Source organism: Abrus precatorius, unplaced genomic scaffold, assembly GCF_003935025.1.
Source record: "Abrus precatorius isolate BTA unplaced genomic scaffold, Abrus_2018 Scaffold3, whole genome shotgun sequence".
Taxonomy (NCBI): domain Eukaryota; kingdom Viridiplantae; phylum Streptophyta; class Magnoliopsida; order Fabales; family Fabaceae; genus Abrus; species Abrus precatorius.
Window position 1 is genome coordinate 24770499 of NW_020874373.1, and position 15987 is coordinate 24786485.

The 15987-nt window shown below is 33.4% G+C and overlaps 1 protein-coding gene across 1 annotated transcript; it reads left to right on the forward strand.

The window, feature by feature from the left end:
* The first annotated feature begins 14174 nt into the window (after positions 1-14174).
* On the forward strand, positions 14175-15493 carry LOC113862369 (putative E3 ubiquitin-protein ligase RING1b). Its single transcript, XM_027495458.1, has 4 exons — positions 14175-14624; positions 14753-14860; positions 15121-15306; positions 15443-15493. Exons 1-4 carry the CDS (start codon positions 14175-14177, stop codon positions 15491-15493), a joined length of 795 nt encoding a protein of 264 aa, XP_027351259.1.
* Positions 15494-15987: the final 494 nt, after the last annotated feature.

Genomic DNA, 15987 nt, shown 5'->3' on the forward strand with positions numbered 1-15987 from the left:
CTTAGCTCTTGAGATCCATTTCTAAGTAAAAGGAGTCACTCTTGAACCCTAGATTCTATCTAAATATGTATATTGATCTTGAAAGAATAGGGCTACCTTATTCTAAATAACAAATCCATAAATTTTTCTTGAAAAAAGGTTTTTGATAGGTTTAAAATTATTTGAGACAAAGTTTACCATAAAAGGTTATGAGTAAGAATGAGTTTAAGCAATTTTATGGATAAGCTACTATCTTTTAAAATAATATATGTGTTGAATGGTGAAAATTTTGAAAATGCTAAACTTTAGGCTAGAGAACTTTATTAAGACCTAGAGAATGTGATCTCCAGCAATATATTCTTGGATCGTACAATTTGGGCTGACTCCAAGGGTGTTTGAACCTCGGCATATTGTGTTGTTTTGTATAAAAATATGTTATTGTTTTATGAATGTGTGCTAAAATGAAGAAATGTATTTCCTCATAAATGTATGTATGAAATATTATATATGTTTTACTTAATAAAAATGATGAGAAAGAAATGATGGAAAAATGTAATAGTGAATATTGATGTATGAGATTGATGTGAATATATAAAAGTGTTGAGAAAATGTAAGTAAAAGGGAGTAACTAATATATATGTCACAAAAACACCGATGATGCAATTATGATATATGTGCTATGATACATTGACAGGTAAGATTATAACATATATGTTGTAGCACATTGATTAGTGTGATTGTAACACATGTATTAGAACAACATGATTTGATATGTCATTGTTGAGATACTGTATGAATAGTTTAAGGATACACTGAGGTTATAGGGTTTGAAGTTGATTGTAGAAATCTGGGGAAAATGAGAGTGATAAATGTGGTTCACTAATATGTACATGATGTAAAAATGGGATGTATTTACAGGCTTCACACTCATTTTATAACCAAACTCCTAACTATACCTTTGATTGAAAGGTTGTAAATGCACACGTTGTATCCATGTGTAATTTAACTGATCAACGACTATCCTTGCTACATTAGTCCTTTGTAACTAAGGAGAGTGCGTTGACAACGATTTAGGGGCTCAAGGATACCTACAGTGTTGTTAAATGATAAGATGTTCAGACTTAAAATAGATAAAGTGACACGTAGTTATGAATTCGATAATGATGTCTAGTTAAGCGTGGAATAATATGCATGAATGAATTTTGTTTGATTAAATAAGAAATAGAATATGTATGATTAAATGATGAATGATGTATATGAATAATTTTATTTGGTTAAATTTGTTAAGAATGAAATATTTCTATTTGTTATATGTTGTATTAAAAAAATGTTTCTATATTATATTTTATTACTTTACAAAATAAGAATTTTAGTGGGTGAGAAATACTCGCCTTTACAAATATTTTCAATAAAAGAAGATTGATTCATTCTAAAATCATACTCGCAAAGGATTGTCTAAAAAGAACTGTTATATTAGGATTATTTTATTTGAGAAATGTAATAGTATTAATTGAAATTTAAATTTAAATTTATATTTATTAGTAAACTCTATTGTAAGTGTTGATTAAGGTGTATGTGGAATATTTAGTTGTTAATCAATGTAAATTTTAAATTATACTAAGTCTTAGTTGAAAAAAATTAATTTATTGTAAAATAGCCTTGTTTATATATATATATTTACATAAATTCTAGTCTTTATTCCAATTATAAATTCAAGTTATGAAAATGCATATTTACTTCATTATAAATGAGACTTTTACACTAGCAAAGTTTTAAAATTTATTAACTTTTATTAGTTTATATTCATGTATTTGTGTAATTTTTTAAAACTATTCAAATCTTTACAAATTTTTATCAAGTTTATCTTAAAATATTATCTAATATTAATGGAAATTATTTGAATTACATTAAGGATGTTACATAAAGAAAAAAGATTTCCACTAAACAGAGAAAGAAACCTACCAAAAGTGAATAAAGAGTCCTTTCATGAACAGATAGAAAACCTCTATAGGATAGGCGACTATACTTGCTCTATTAGAGTTTCTAGATAGAATAAAGTATGATTAGTTGATTTTCTTTCAATTCTTCTTCAAATTTATGTTAATATTTTGCTTTTTTATGTAGATGAAATGACTTTTTATGGATCATAACATTGCATTTATATCAAAATTGAAACAATTACATCTGAATTTTAAGATGAAAATTCTAAGTCCTATTACATAATTCTTGGACTTTGGAGTGTTGTCATTGACGAATAAATTAGTTTTTTTTATTTATTTTTTTTATCTTAAGCCCAATATACTTCTAATCTCATTTCGTATGTAACGCTCACAAATGGTAAAAATAAATACTTTTCTAAAATTTGTTACTTACTTTAACCGATTGGATGACATAATACTTGATTGATGACTGTATACTTTATTAATAACTGATTCAAAAATATTTATTAATAAAATTATAGAAATAAAATATAATTATATTTTAATAATTAATTAAAAATAAAATAACACTTTTATTTTATTTATAAAGAGTAAAATTTAATTGTCCATAAAAATTTACTTGATTTGTTTGTGATGAAACTTTATAAATACTTTATTATGCTTAATGTCATTTGAATCAATTCAAATATTAATTAATAAAATTTCAAAAATTATTTTTTTATTTAAATAACAAATTATCAATTAAATTATTATTAATTTCTTTAATGTGAAAGTTAATGATATATAAAATTAAAAAATATGACTTTACATAAGATAAAATATGTTTCATAAAAATTTAAAATAAAATTTAATATATGAATTTAACATTTTTTAAAAGAGAAAAGTATTTTAAATATGAATGATATACTCATTCATTAATAAAAAGTAAAAAGGGTACATCTCAATAAATATTAAGAAAATAAAAATAAAATAAAATACTATAAAAATATGAAGCCTATCAATTGAAATAAATAAAATATTAAATAGAAAGTAAATATGAGATACATGTCGGTGAAGTCAACAAAATATATATATGGTGACTACATTAATAATCGTGATCAACAACTCTGATACATCTAAATTGTCATTCAAAATACAAAAATACCCCTATTACAATATGTGTGGCCAAGTTTCATTGGACATTGGTTCATCTAACCTAAGTGCACCAACACTAGCAAGGTACACTATAAGAAGACAATCATCTATAAAATAGCACGAGTCCAAAGCAGCATCACTTACTACATCCGCAACTTTCTTTACATATTAGAATAGAGCTTGACTGCATAAGGTGATGCTATGCACAATCAGAGAAATAAGCAAAGACATTCCCCTCATGCAGACACAGGTTTGTGTTCCCAATTTCTCAGTTTGATTTTCATGGTTATATAGAGATCTTTTCGATATTTGTGCCAATTAAATTTTTTTCTTCATTTTTATCTCAATTTTCATTGTTTTCACTACCTATAATCTTACTTTATCTTTTCTTTCTTAATCTTTTTGCTCTTTATGTGTTGAATGTTTTTTTTTCCAGGGCTTCAACATCAATCGTTGCTTCCTAATGGTGGTCCAGAGTAAGTCTCTCATTCTTCATTCCACCTAGAATTTTAAATTGCAATCACAATTATAATTATATCATAATCTTTGATATCTTGACAAATTGTTGTTGTCACGCGATTATGGTAACTCAAAATATTTTATATTTTGGCTACAATTACTATTCTAGGATCTCATTTAGAACATTGATTCCACTTTCCTCCTTATCCTTTAATTGTTTTTAACCATTATGTAATTTTTATGTATTTATGATTTGAGTTTGGATTATGGGTTGCACTTTGGATTTTTAGTGGTAGGGATTTTAATTCTATATAAGTATAATTGATTTTGTTTTATGGTTTTCTAGCAAAACAATGCTGCTTTTAGTTAATGTGCATGCGCATTTATGTGTACATGTTTTTTAGGAACAAGAGAATATTGTTGAGGAGTAATCTTGAATTAAGCATTGTTAATGACAAGTTTTTTTTAAAAAAAAAGATAACAAATAATAACATTTAAATCCAATGTAAAACTTTTTCTCACTATGCAAGTAAAATAGGCTGCAAAAAAAATTTTAGTCAACAAATGAAAATATTAATGTGAAAAAACCCTCAATGTAAGAGGAAAAACTCAAAGGAACTAATTTAATATTAATTCTCTACTAATAAAAAGTAATAGGTAGACCATAAATCTTCTTGAAACTCTCATAGATCAATAGAAAATTCAAACCTCACTAATAAGGTAGAAAATAACATAAAATCTTCAATCGGTAAGTTGATTGAAGAAAAAGAAATACACCGAATAAAGTATATCAAAATGATGTTTTTATTAGAGAAATAACATACTAAAATTTAGACCACCATGGAGAACATTTGCATTTTTTTCTCCAATTTTATTTTTTTTATTCTTTCTCCAAAATTCAAACCTAACAAATTTTTCCTTTACTAATTAAGGCATAGAGAACCAAACTTATTTTTTTTTTGTCTACCAGTGATTTTTTTTTCTTGTGTATGTTAACATGAATTTTTTTTTAATGATAATTGCTTTATATCTCATGCATTTCGAATTTAATGATACTGAACTTTAATATTCTAGTCATAATATATCCAAAAGTAGATTTTTTAAAATTCACATCATCAACCATATTTGTATTTATGTAACTATTCAACATATGTTTACTACTTCTAAAGCACAAATAAACTCTAAACTTATCCGTGAGATATTTGATTATTTAATTCACAATTTGTCAATGTTTCTTACCAAGATTAAAGAGAAATCAACAGACAACATTATGCATATCATGACATACATCAATCTGCCAATAACAGATGCATATTGAATCTTCTACATTTTTTCATTTTTCTTTATAGTTGTAAGACATTACTTGGAACTTGAAGTGACCAACAAGTGGAGTACTAACTAGTTTACAATTACTCTTATAAAACCTCTTCAATACATTCTTGATATATTTTTTATTGAGATAATCACAATTTACTATTAATTTTCATGTTAAGGATTTGCTTTGTAGAACTCAAGTCCTTCATTATAAAGGACTTGTTTAACTCTCTTTTGAGACTCACACAATTTCATTCATTTCATGATAAACAATAAATATGTCATCCATATAAAGCAAAACAATAACAAATTTTGCATCAAATCTTTTTCTCATAACACAATGATTAGAAGAAGTTTTGTCCTACCTATGAGTCACCATAATGGAGTCAAACTCATTATACTACAATCTTGAGACATGTTTGAGCTCATATAAATTCTTCTTTGATATGTAAACAAGTTTATCTTTGCCCTTGATTGTGAAGCTTTTAGGTTGAACTATATAGATTTTTTCTTCCAAGTTACTATGGAGAAAAGTTATCCTCGTATTAAGTTGTTTAATTTCTAAATTCAAACTAGTTGTGAAGCCAAACATAACTTGAATTCAGGACATATTGAACATAGGTAAAAGAATATTTCATTAAGGTCAATTCTTTTATTTTTATTAAAACCTTGCCTTTTACTTTGTCTGTGAGCAATTTTTTTTTTTAACTAGAAAACTCACTTATTCTTAAGTACTCTCTTTCCTTGAGGAAGCTTTACTAATTCAAAAGCATGGTTCTCATACAAATACTTCATTTTTTTCTTACATAACTATACCACTTATCTTTCAACCCATTAACCTAACATTTTTGTAATAAAAGAATGTCTTGCTTCCATAGTGTCTCTAAGAAACTTAAACATTAAGTTCTACTGTTAGGGCTTCATTCACCTCATTTTCTATGTTGCAACAGTGATCATATAACTCTAAGTGTTACTGTTGCATTACTGTTATGATCCTATCATAAGATCTAGTTGAACTCTATTAATCATAATGTCAAAGAGCAACTAGTGGTTGAAGAAACACATTTTAGAAGTCCTAACCACATCATTACAAGAAAGATAATATTTATGCAAGTAATGTGAACCTACAACTAGTAGTGCAAACAATTTATTGGTGAAATTACTATCTTCCCATTAAGTCTTGGTCATACATATTAATTTTGAATGGTCAAATTGATTCTACATAATTACTGGTAGTACAAATGTGTATTGGTTGAATTGGTTTCATTTTATACTTTCATTAAGTTAATGATTATCCTTATTCTTTAGTTAGCTTTCATACTTTCTCTTTAATTCTTATTTACTGCACTAGAGTTTTTTATTATCCACAGGTGCTGAGTTTTTTTCATAATTCTATTATATGAGATTGGGTTTAAATATGCATGCTTTTGATCCTTATACATTCATGAATTGACTATTTTAATACTAAATTTTTTCCTAAACTTTCTAAATTTATCACTTTTGATCGCAAGCAACATTTAAATGAGAACATGACTAAAGGAGTTTCGAGGGTTAGTTTTTGCATAGTCAATAGAAGGGACTAAAACTAAGTTTGTTTTTTAGAAGAACTAGAATAAAAAATTCCTTATAATATAAAGAACAAAACATATTTAAGACTGAGATTTTGAGTTCTTATTCTTTATTATTTGTAATTTGTTTCCTATAATATCAATATAGTATATTAAAAATCAATTTTGTATATGATAGTAAGTTATATTTAGTTACGATGATAAGTTAATTTCCTATATATTATTTTTGCATTAGTTAATGTATTATAAATATAAAAGTCAAGTTTATAGAAATTATATAGTTTTATATAAATTCTCAAGTTTGACAACTTTGAATCCATCTTCTTCAAATTATACGTGCTAAGTTTTATTTTATTTTAATTTATTTGCAGGTCTAACAAAATAGTAAAAATGGCAGATGTACACAAAGAATTTCAGTGTCCAATTTGTCTAGGTATGTATGTGTATTAATTTTGATGAAATGAGTTTTAACTATTTTTAATTGTCGTGATATTTCTTAATGATAATTAGAATATTCTTTGTTAGAAAATTATTGGTCTTCTGTATTAAAGCATGCTTTATTAAAATGAAATTTTTTAGCAAAGTAGCCAACAATCACAACACCAAAAATCTATCACTTTACATAACATGCCCCTTGGTTATAAGGATGTCGATTTTATAGGTATAGATTAAATCTAACTTGATCTAATCACATGTGCATGACTTTGAAATCAAATCCACAGTATACCAGAGTAAGCTTACTTTGAATCAAAATATTTAACGAAGAGAAAGGTAGAAAAATATTGTAAAAATGAAAATTTATTGTGTTTTCCCATTGTAATAATATGTAGTCTTTTGAGTATATTGAAGACTTTGATAGTTGTGTGTATAGAGAAAGTTTGTGACTTTATCTACGCAAAAATTCTAAGACAGTTTGTAATTTTGTACATAAAAAAATCATGTGTGCAAAGAATATACAAGAATTCTCTATTTCCCAATAATTGGTATCACAAGAAGATTCTAACTGGGATGTGAAGAAAAATAACAAGGGATGATTATATTAGAATAAAGTTTTCAACAACTAAAAGTTGTTAACAAAATTTTAAAAAAACAATGTGAAACTTAGGATGAAGGGGCATTGTGTTGAACTAAAGTAGGCTTATTCATCCCAGTCCCATATAAAAAAACTTTAAGAAGGAAGCGATAGAAGTCTTATAAAAACAAAAATTTACCATGAGATTTCTCATCATAATAAGATGAAGTCCTTTAGGTGTATAAAACTGAAAAAAGTGTGTTAAGAGTGGGTTTGTCTAGTAAATTTAGGTTAACATGAAATGTATCCATTATATTGGAACTGAATATCATAGAAAATACATATATAATTTTTACACTCAAGGAAATACTCTATCTCCCTATCCTTCTTTTTAATGCCCCTAAAATATAGCATTATCCCTTCTCTTTTGAAGTTGCTCTCCAGCAATAGATCACTGTTGATTTTCAATGCTTATGTTATATTTTCTTAAGTAAAACTAATTCATTGGAATATGAGGATATAAACACAGAGAGTGACAGATTTAAAGGTCTGCTAAGGAGATGGAATATAGCCTATGATTAGTGAAAGGATAACAGTGTCAAGAATATGGCACGATAGTTGGAATACTGAGCAAGCTAGAGGTTAAAGGAGAGTTTTGATTTATAGAGACTTAGATTTTTTTAGATATTATTGCATTTAATGGAACCTACTTCATTGCCATTCCTGGGTTAGATCCACTAGGTTATGTTGGTTCAGATTCAATTGGGTAACCAATATTGTCATCACTTTCTGAATGCACCAAATAAAATGATTGCATTATACGTGCAGGCATCATTCGAAATACAAGAGCTGTAATGGAATGCATGCATCGATTTTGCAGAGAATGCATAGAGAAATCCATGCGCCTTAGGTTTATCCTCAAACTACCACTAATTATTCACATAGAATTGGGGTTTGTTTGCATAAAATTTTTCCTATTTCTTTTTTTTTTTTTACTGAATAGCATAGAATGGTTTTATTGTAGTAACAATGAATGTCCTTCTTGTCGTACACATTGTTCAAGTCGACGGTCACTAAGGGAAGACCCCAACTTTGATGCTTTGATTGCTAGTTTCTTTCCCGACATTGATAAGTATGAGGAAGAGGTAATATGATATATATGATTCATTGGTTTGAATTTTGTTTTAATTTATCTTAATGAAAACAATTCTTAACAATGTTCTGGTCCAGGATTTGGCTTTATCTGATTGTGTAATTGAGAGTATACAGGTGAGATTAAAATCTTAGATGAAGTTATATTCTGATATGAAATTATATGATGGTTACATTTTATGTTAAAGTAGATATGATAGAACTTCCTCTTGTTATTAGAATTAAGCAAATTACAGGGATGATCCCTGAGTACAAGTAGCGAAAAGAAAACAATAACAAGCAATCAACACAAATGATGATCCTATCCTGTGACAGCAGCCACCCTGATTACCCCAAAAAATCCTCCTATCCCATCACCTTTCAGCCCCTCTAATATCCATTCCCGGGCTAGATTCTCGTATCTTTCTCCTCTCTCTTTTCTTGACACGTATGCAGTTTGTTAAGGCCTTGCTTAACCGTTTTCATTCTAGCATTCCCTATTTTGCCCTTCCTCTGTTGACATGTCTTCAGTGGAGGCCCTTTTTGTCCAGGCCCATCAATACTTCCTCCAACAAGTTGCACCTTGTCCTCAAGGTGAAAATAGAGAAAAAAATGCCTTAAGTAACTCGAAGTCCTCCCATGTTTTGTCCTCCTCTGGCAATCCTGTCCACTTAATGAGCACTTCCCGACTCTCATTTAACAACGGCCGAATTGCTCGCACTTCCTCTGGCTCAGCTTGTAATACCCACTCCTCTGTCAGAAAAGGTGGAAGTATTTGACTAGGTTGATCAGTGGGATGGACCCTTTTGAGTTGTGAGACATGAAAAACTGGGTGCAGTCGTGATGTCTCAGGCAACAGGAGTTTGTAAGCAACAACACCAATCTTTTCCAAGACCTTGAATGGGCCATAAAACCGGGGACTAAGCTTCTCATTCATACTCCTTGCCAATGATCTCAATTTATAGGGCTGAGCCTTTAAATAAACCATGTCTCCCACCTGAAATTCCACCTCCCGCCTACCTTTGTTAGCCTGTTCCTTCATTCGTACATGAGTCTTTATTAGATTTTGCTTCAATTGTTTTAAGACTTTGTCCCTCATCACTAGTAACTAGTCAATCTCATTAGCAACTGTACTGTTTCGATGGTGAGGGAGAATATTAGGGGGATCCCTACCATAAAGTGCCTTGAAAGGGCTCATTTTTATAGAGACATTGAAGGAAGAGTTGAACCAAAACTCTCCCCAAGAAAACCACTTGACCCATTGCTTTGGGTGGTCCCCAACAAAATATCTCAAGTAGGCCTCAATGATTCAGTTGGTGACTTCTACTTGACCGTCGATTTGGGGGTGGTAAGCGGAGCTAAATTTCAGTTTGGTGCCTAATAAACGAAATAATTCCTGCCAAAATATACTGAGAAAAATCCTATCTCTATCCGATACAATGGAATTAGGAAAACCATGAAGTCTAACAATCTTTTTCACAAAAATAATAGCTACCTCTTTGGCCGAATAGGGATGAAGCAAGGGAAGGAAGTGAGCATACTTACTTAGCCTGTCCACCACGACCATGATTATATCAGCCCTTTTCATCTTGAGTAAACCACCAATGAAATCCATGGAGATTTCTTCCCACACGTGATTTGGAATGGGTAATTGTTGGAGTAGTCCCGCTGGCTTAAGTGTCTGAGACTTGTTTTGTTGACAAATGTGACAGGCTGCCACAAATTTCTCTACATCTTGCTTCATTCCATTCCAGCAAAATGTCATAGCCAATCTTTTGTAAGTGCGAGTCATTCCAAAATGACCTTCCCAAGGGGAGGAATGAAATTCTGCCAGTAACAGTGGCACTCTAGGGGAACTCCTGGGTAACACCAGCCGCTATTTAAACCAGAGGCATCCCTTCGAGACAGAGTAATGTGGGTGGGAATGTAGGTTGAGGATAGTTTCTTGCATAATCATCCTCAATTGTTCATCTCCCAAAACTTCCTCAGCCAGCTCCACCAAATCAGAATTGGTGACCATAGAAATGGCATGACAATGCACTACCCTGGATAAAGCGTCCACTGCCTTATTTTCAAGGCCAGGTTTATATTGGATTTCAAAGTCGAACCCATAGTTACCCATTTCAATTGCTCTCCTACTAGGACCCTTTGCTCCAAGAGGAATTTCAGACTCCTCTGGTCTGTTCGAATGATAAAATGCCGACCTATCAAATATTGTTGCCACTTTTGCACCGCAAACACTATGGCCATGAGTTCCCGTTCATACACTGACTTCACTTTATTGTGGTCTGATAGGGCCTGACTAATAAAAGCCAAAGGTCAATCGTGCTGCATTAAGACTGCCCCAATACCATATCTAGAAGCATCAATTTCTATCATGAAAGGTAAGTTAAACTGTGGCATAACCAATGTGGGAAGACCATCCATGGCTGACTTCAATTGCTCAAGAGCTTGTTGAGCTTCCTCTGACCACCTGAAATTGTTCTTCTTTAGGAGCTGTGTGAGGGGTTTAGCGATCACTCTGTACCAACATACAAAACAGCGATAATACCTGTCAAACCCAAGAATCCTCTCAGCCCCTTAATGTCCTTGGGAACGGGCCAGTTCCTTATTGTTACGACCTTTGTTGGATCCGCTGATATGCCTTCTGCTGAGATGATATGCCCCAAGTACTCCAGCTGTCTTCACCAAAGCTACACTTGTTTCCATTGACCCATAATTTGTTACTCCTCAGCACTTGAAAAACTACATGTAAATGATCAATATACGAAAAATGGTCAGGGCTGTATAGTAAGATATTGTCAAAAAATATCAACACAAATTTACGCAGGTATGGCCTAAAAATGTGGTTCATAAGGGCCTGAAATGTCAAAGGAGCGTTCGTTAACCCAAAGGGCATCACCAAGTATTCGTAGTACCCTCCATGTGTCCGGAAAGTAGTTTTATGGATGTCTTCTTGCTTTATGCGAATCTGGTGGTATTCGGATTTGAGGTTGAGTTTGGAAAAGATAATTGCCCCTCCTAGCTCGTCCAGTAATTCTTCGATTACAGGAATGGGAAATTTATTTGGGATGGTGATGCTATTAAGAGTTCGGTAGTCCATGTAGAAACGCCAACTTCCATCTTTTTTCTTTACTAAAATCAGGGGACTAGAGTATAGGCTCGTACTGGGTCGGATCATCCTCGCCATTAACATGTCCTTCACAAACTTTTCTATTTCTTCCTTGTGGTGGTGTGGGTGCCTATACGGACAGATGTTGGGAATTTGTGCTCCTTCCTTCAAAATAATGGCATGGTCACTCTCCCTTTTTGGACGGATGAGAGGTCCCCTCCTTGAACACGTCATCAAACTCCTTTAGTAATTCCTTCATTGCCTCTAGGGCTGCTTCCAGCACTTGAGTGAAGGAGTCAATGCATCCAATGGTCATCATGCCCAATTCAACGTAATAAGCCTCTGCCTCGTTCCTTAGCTCCTTCTTTACAACTTTTAATGACTCTACCGTTCGGGATAGCCCTACATCTCCTCTAATTTTCAATAACATTTCCATCCTTGTGGACTTCAATCAGATGTGGTCGTAGATCTGCACTAAACTTGCCCAAGCTTTTGAGCCATTCGTATCCTAAAATAACGACTATCCCCACCAGCTTAAACAAAAATAAATCTTGAACAACCTGCAGGTTGGGTAGGTCGAGCACCACATTTCTACAAACACCTTGACTCCCCAACCTCTAACCATTTCCCACCTTTACATAGTAGCCCCGAGTTACTTTAGTAGGTATTTTCAGTTCATCAACTAACCCTGAAGATAAGAAATTGTGAGAAGCACCAAAATCCACCATAACTATTACTCTCTTACCCGAAATGTTGCCCCACAGCTTCAGGGAATTTTTGGAAGTCATTCTCGCGATGCTACTCGCATTCAATTGAAGATGCACCTCCTCTTCATTGCCTTCAACCACTACAAATTCTTCCAAGTCCACCTCATCTTCTCCCAGTAATATGACGTGCAACTGCTTGTTACGACAGACATGGCCCAGCGAGAACCATTCGTCACAACGGAAACATAGCCCTCTTCGCCGCTTCTCATTTTCCTCTTCTTCCGTTAGGCATTTGAACCCTAGCCCCTTCAATTCGAGCTAGATGCATAAGTGTCGCATGGGCTTTGACGACTACCTTGGGTCTCCACCCTGTTCATCGTAGGACGCATTGGAGACGTGACCCCTGAAAGTGGAATGGGTTCATTCCTTCCAGCCCAACCCACCCTATTCATTTCGGGGGCTCCTCCACTTAAGGCCCAACTCGATTTGAAATTAGTTGACCCATTGACTCTCACATTTGGCCCAAATGAAAGGCCCAATACCCGATTCTTCTCCTTCACCTTCTATGTTAAGTCCATAACGGAGCAGAGGTCTCCAGATTCTCGAAGGCATACCTCCGCCTTGATTTCTTCCTAGAGGCCATTAAGAAATGCTCCAATCATGAACTCTTCGTTGGCAAAATGCAGTGGAGCTGAATACAACTCGAACTACTCCTTATACTCAGTCACTGTTCCCCGTTGCCTCAAGCCCATCAACAACTCATATGGATTCTCAAACATAGACGAATGAAAGCGACCCAACAAAGCTTGCCGAAAAACCGGCCAGGTGGCCATCGACGCTCGTTGTTCCCACCACTGGTACCAATTGAGTGTCTTCCCCTCTAGACACACCACAGTGGTGTCCACCTTCTCTACCTCTGGTATTCTGTTGACCACAAAATACCGCTCCGCCCTTTAAACCCATCCATGTGGGTCGTCTCCTCCAAAGTAAGGTACCTCCACTCTCCTAACACGTTCCTCTCTTCTCTAAGTTTCTCCACCTCTGTTACCTCCCTCTTGATTGTTATTTTCTCCTTCCCTTTCCTCACGTACTTCTCGCAACGCTGTCTCGAACCTCGCGGTCATCACCGATAGGACCTCATCCATCTGCCTCCGAAATTCTTCTTGGATGGCCACTTGCATGCCTTCCAATCGCCGTTCAACAAACTCCAATCGATTCTCCATTTGTGTGGTGACCATCAGGCGCTCCCAGGATCTGGAGCTCTGATACCACTAATAGAACTTCCTCTTGTTATTAGAATTAAGCAAATTACAGGGATGATCCTTGAGTACAAGTAGCGAAAAGAAAACAATAACAAGCAATCAACACAGATGATGATCCTATCCTGTGACAACAGCCACCCTGATTACCCCCATAAATCCTCCTATCCCATCTCCTCCTTTCAGCCCCTCTAATATCCATTCCTAGGCTAGATTCCTGTATCTTTCTCCTCTCTCGTTTCTTAACACATATCCAGTTTGTTAAGGCTCTGCTTAACCGTTTTCATTCAAGCATTCCCTATTTTGCCCTTCCTTCGCTGATATGTCTTCAGTGGAGGCCCTTTTTGTCCAGGCCCATCAAGATAAAAAAAGAGACATGTAAAAGGTATAACTGATAGTTTATATTAATCTATAATTTTATTTTGAAAAATTATGAAGTTAAAAGTTGTCCTCTCTTCCATTTTCTTCAAAATTCAACTCTGAAAAGTACCAAAAGTTTCATCATTGATTGTAATTCTAATAATTTGATGTGGTCTATTTTTTGTCATTTTTCAAGAGTATGCAAAAAGCCTATGGTATGACTCTTTCACGACAAACAGCAGCACAAGGAACGAAACGTCCTGCTGCTGCTGCTGCTGCATCTTCTACAAGGGGGTCAAGTGATAAGTGCTTACGTAGATCAAATCTAAAGAGAAAAAGAAATTTGAAAAATGCAAGTGAAATCCCAGGACCAAGTTGGAATGAGGGAATGAGCTCTTCTCCAAATGCTGAAGAGATAGAAATACCCGAAAGTGACACAAATGAGGCAGAGAGAAGTGATGAAGTCAATGTCCCTCAAACTGAACATGGGCCAATTGGAGATATCATTAGCTCATCCACTACACTTGTCTGGGGAAAAAATGCCCAAAGGAGTAACACCCGTAATGCTAAGAATGTTGCTGCTGCCAGAGCTAATCGCCTCTCCAAATTAATTGATCATCTTCAAAGCTCAGAACAAAATGATGATGAGGTACTCTGTTTTATTGTGTATGTAATGTGCGTACTCTTTATTTTCAATTTTTCATTACTTTTTCTATTATAATTCTCTGCTTGAGTACACACTGTAACAAGGATGCGGTTTTTACCATATTATTTCAGTTGAACATCTTTATCAAGCTTGTCTCTTTTGAAGAGAGGAGAGTGCCAAATTTACCAAGGCCATACCTTCGCTGCAAGCCTACATTGTCAATTGGGCAACTGTGCCAGGTTGTTCTCTTCCCATCTTTATGAAACATTTCATTTTAGCATGTCTCTACCTGTGTTTTAGATTGCTGTCCCCATCCACAATTGTTGCCGCAATGTAAAGGAGTTTTGAGTTACTGTAACCACATCCCAACCTTAATTATAGCCATATCAGTCACGTGTTATGTGTATGCAATTTGTTGCAATACATCTCAACATTGGCTACAAGGGCAATTTCAAATACTGGTCTCTACTTGAAGCTAATATTGTTTTACTTTCTCCAGTATGTTGCGTGTGAAACCTCACTGCAGACTGAAGAAATTGAATTGTACTTAGTAAAAGAACATCACGCCAACGTTATAATTGGTGACGGAAAACTAGATCCAAACAAAGTTGAGTCTCAATTTCTGACAAGGGACGAAGAAACTCTGGCTGAACACAAAATAGATAATCTCAGCTGTGGCCATCTGGTAAATTTAGAAATTGATTATGTAACTCTATGGATTAGATTAAAATGAATAAACCATTTGTTTCCTTTTACTACTATTAATTGTTAGTGTCATTAACTCTTTGCTCATGCTCTTTGGTTTTATGTGATGTTTTCAGGTCATAGGTTATAAGAGGAAGATGTGGAACTTAAACATGATGTTGCCTTGAGCTGAATGATAAGCTGTTACATGAAGTATCATTTGCTGATCGGACAATATTGAAAACTCTCAATTAAGTTATATTGGTCTCTCTTTTGCATTGAATGGTGTAAACTATTTCGCACAAAACTTCTGTGTTGTCAGAAATTGTGCTCATCGATCCTTACTATCACCATGACTATGAGCATGAAGACTTTAGTTTATTAGAGTTTGGTATTATCTGAATCCGAAATCAACTCAAATTTTATCTTTTGCAACAAATGAGTTGATATTAATTTTTTATGCGTACTTAAATAAGTTGTCAGCACCACAACATCTGAAGAAAAATGTTGCACTGCAAATATTGACGTATTACCAAGTTTTCTTCAATCGCTTTGCTTGAGAAAACTATGATGCATCAGCACGTTAGCATGCTTGACTAGTGGCGAATATTTTATATAAATGTTTGAATTTTAATAAATATAAATATAAGTATAAAATAAGTAAAATTAGTTTTTTCATCTC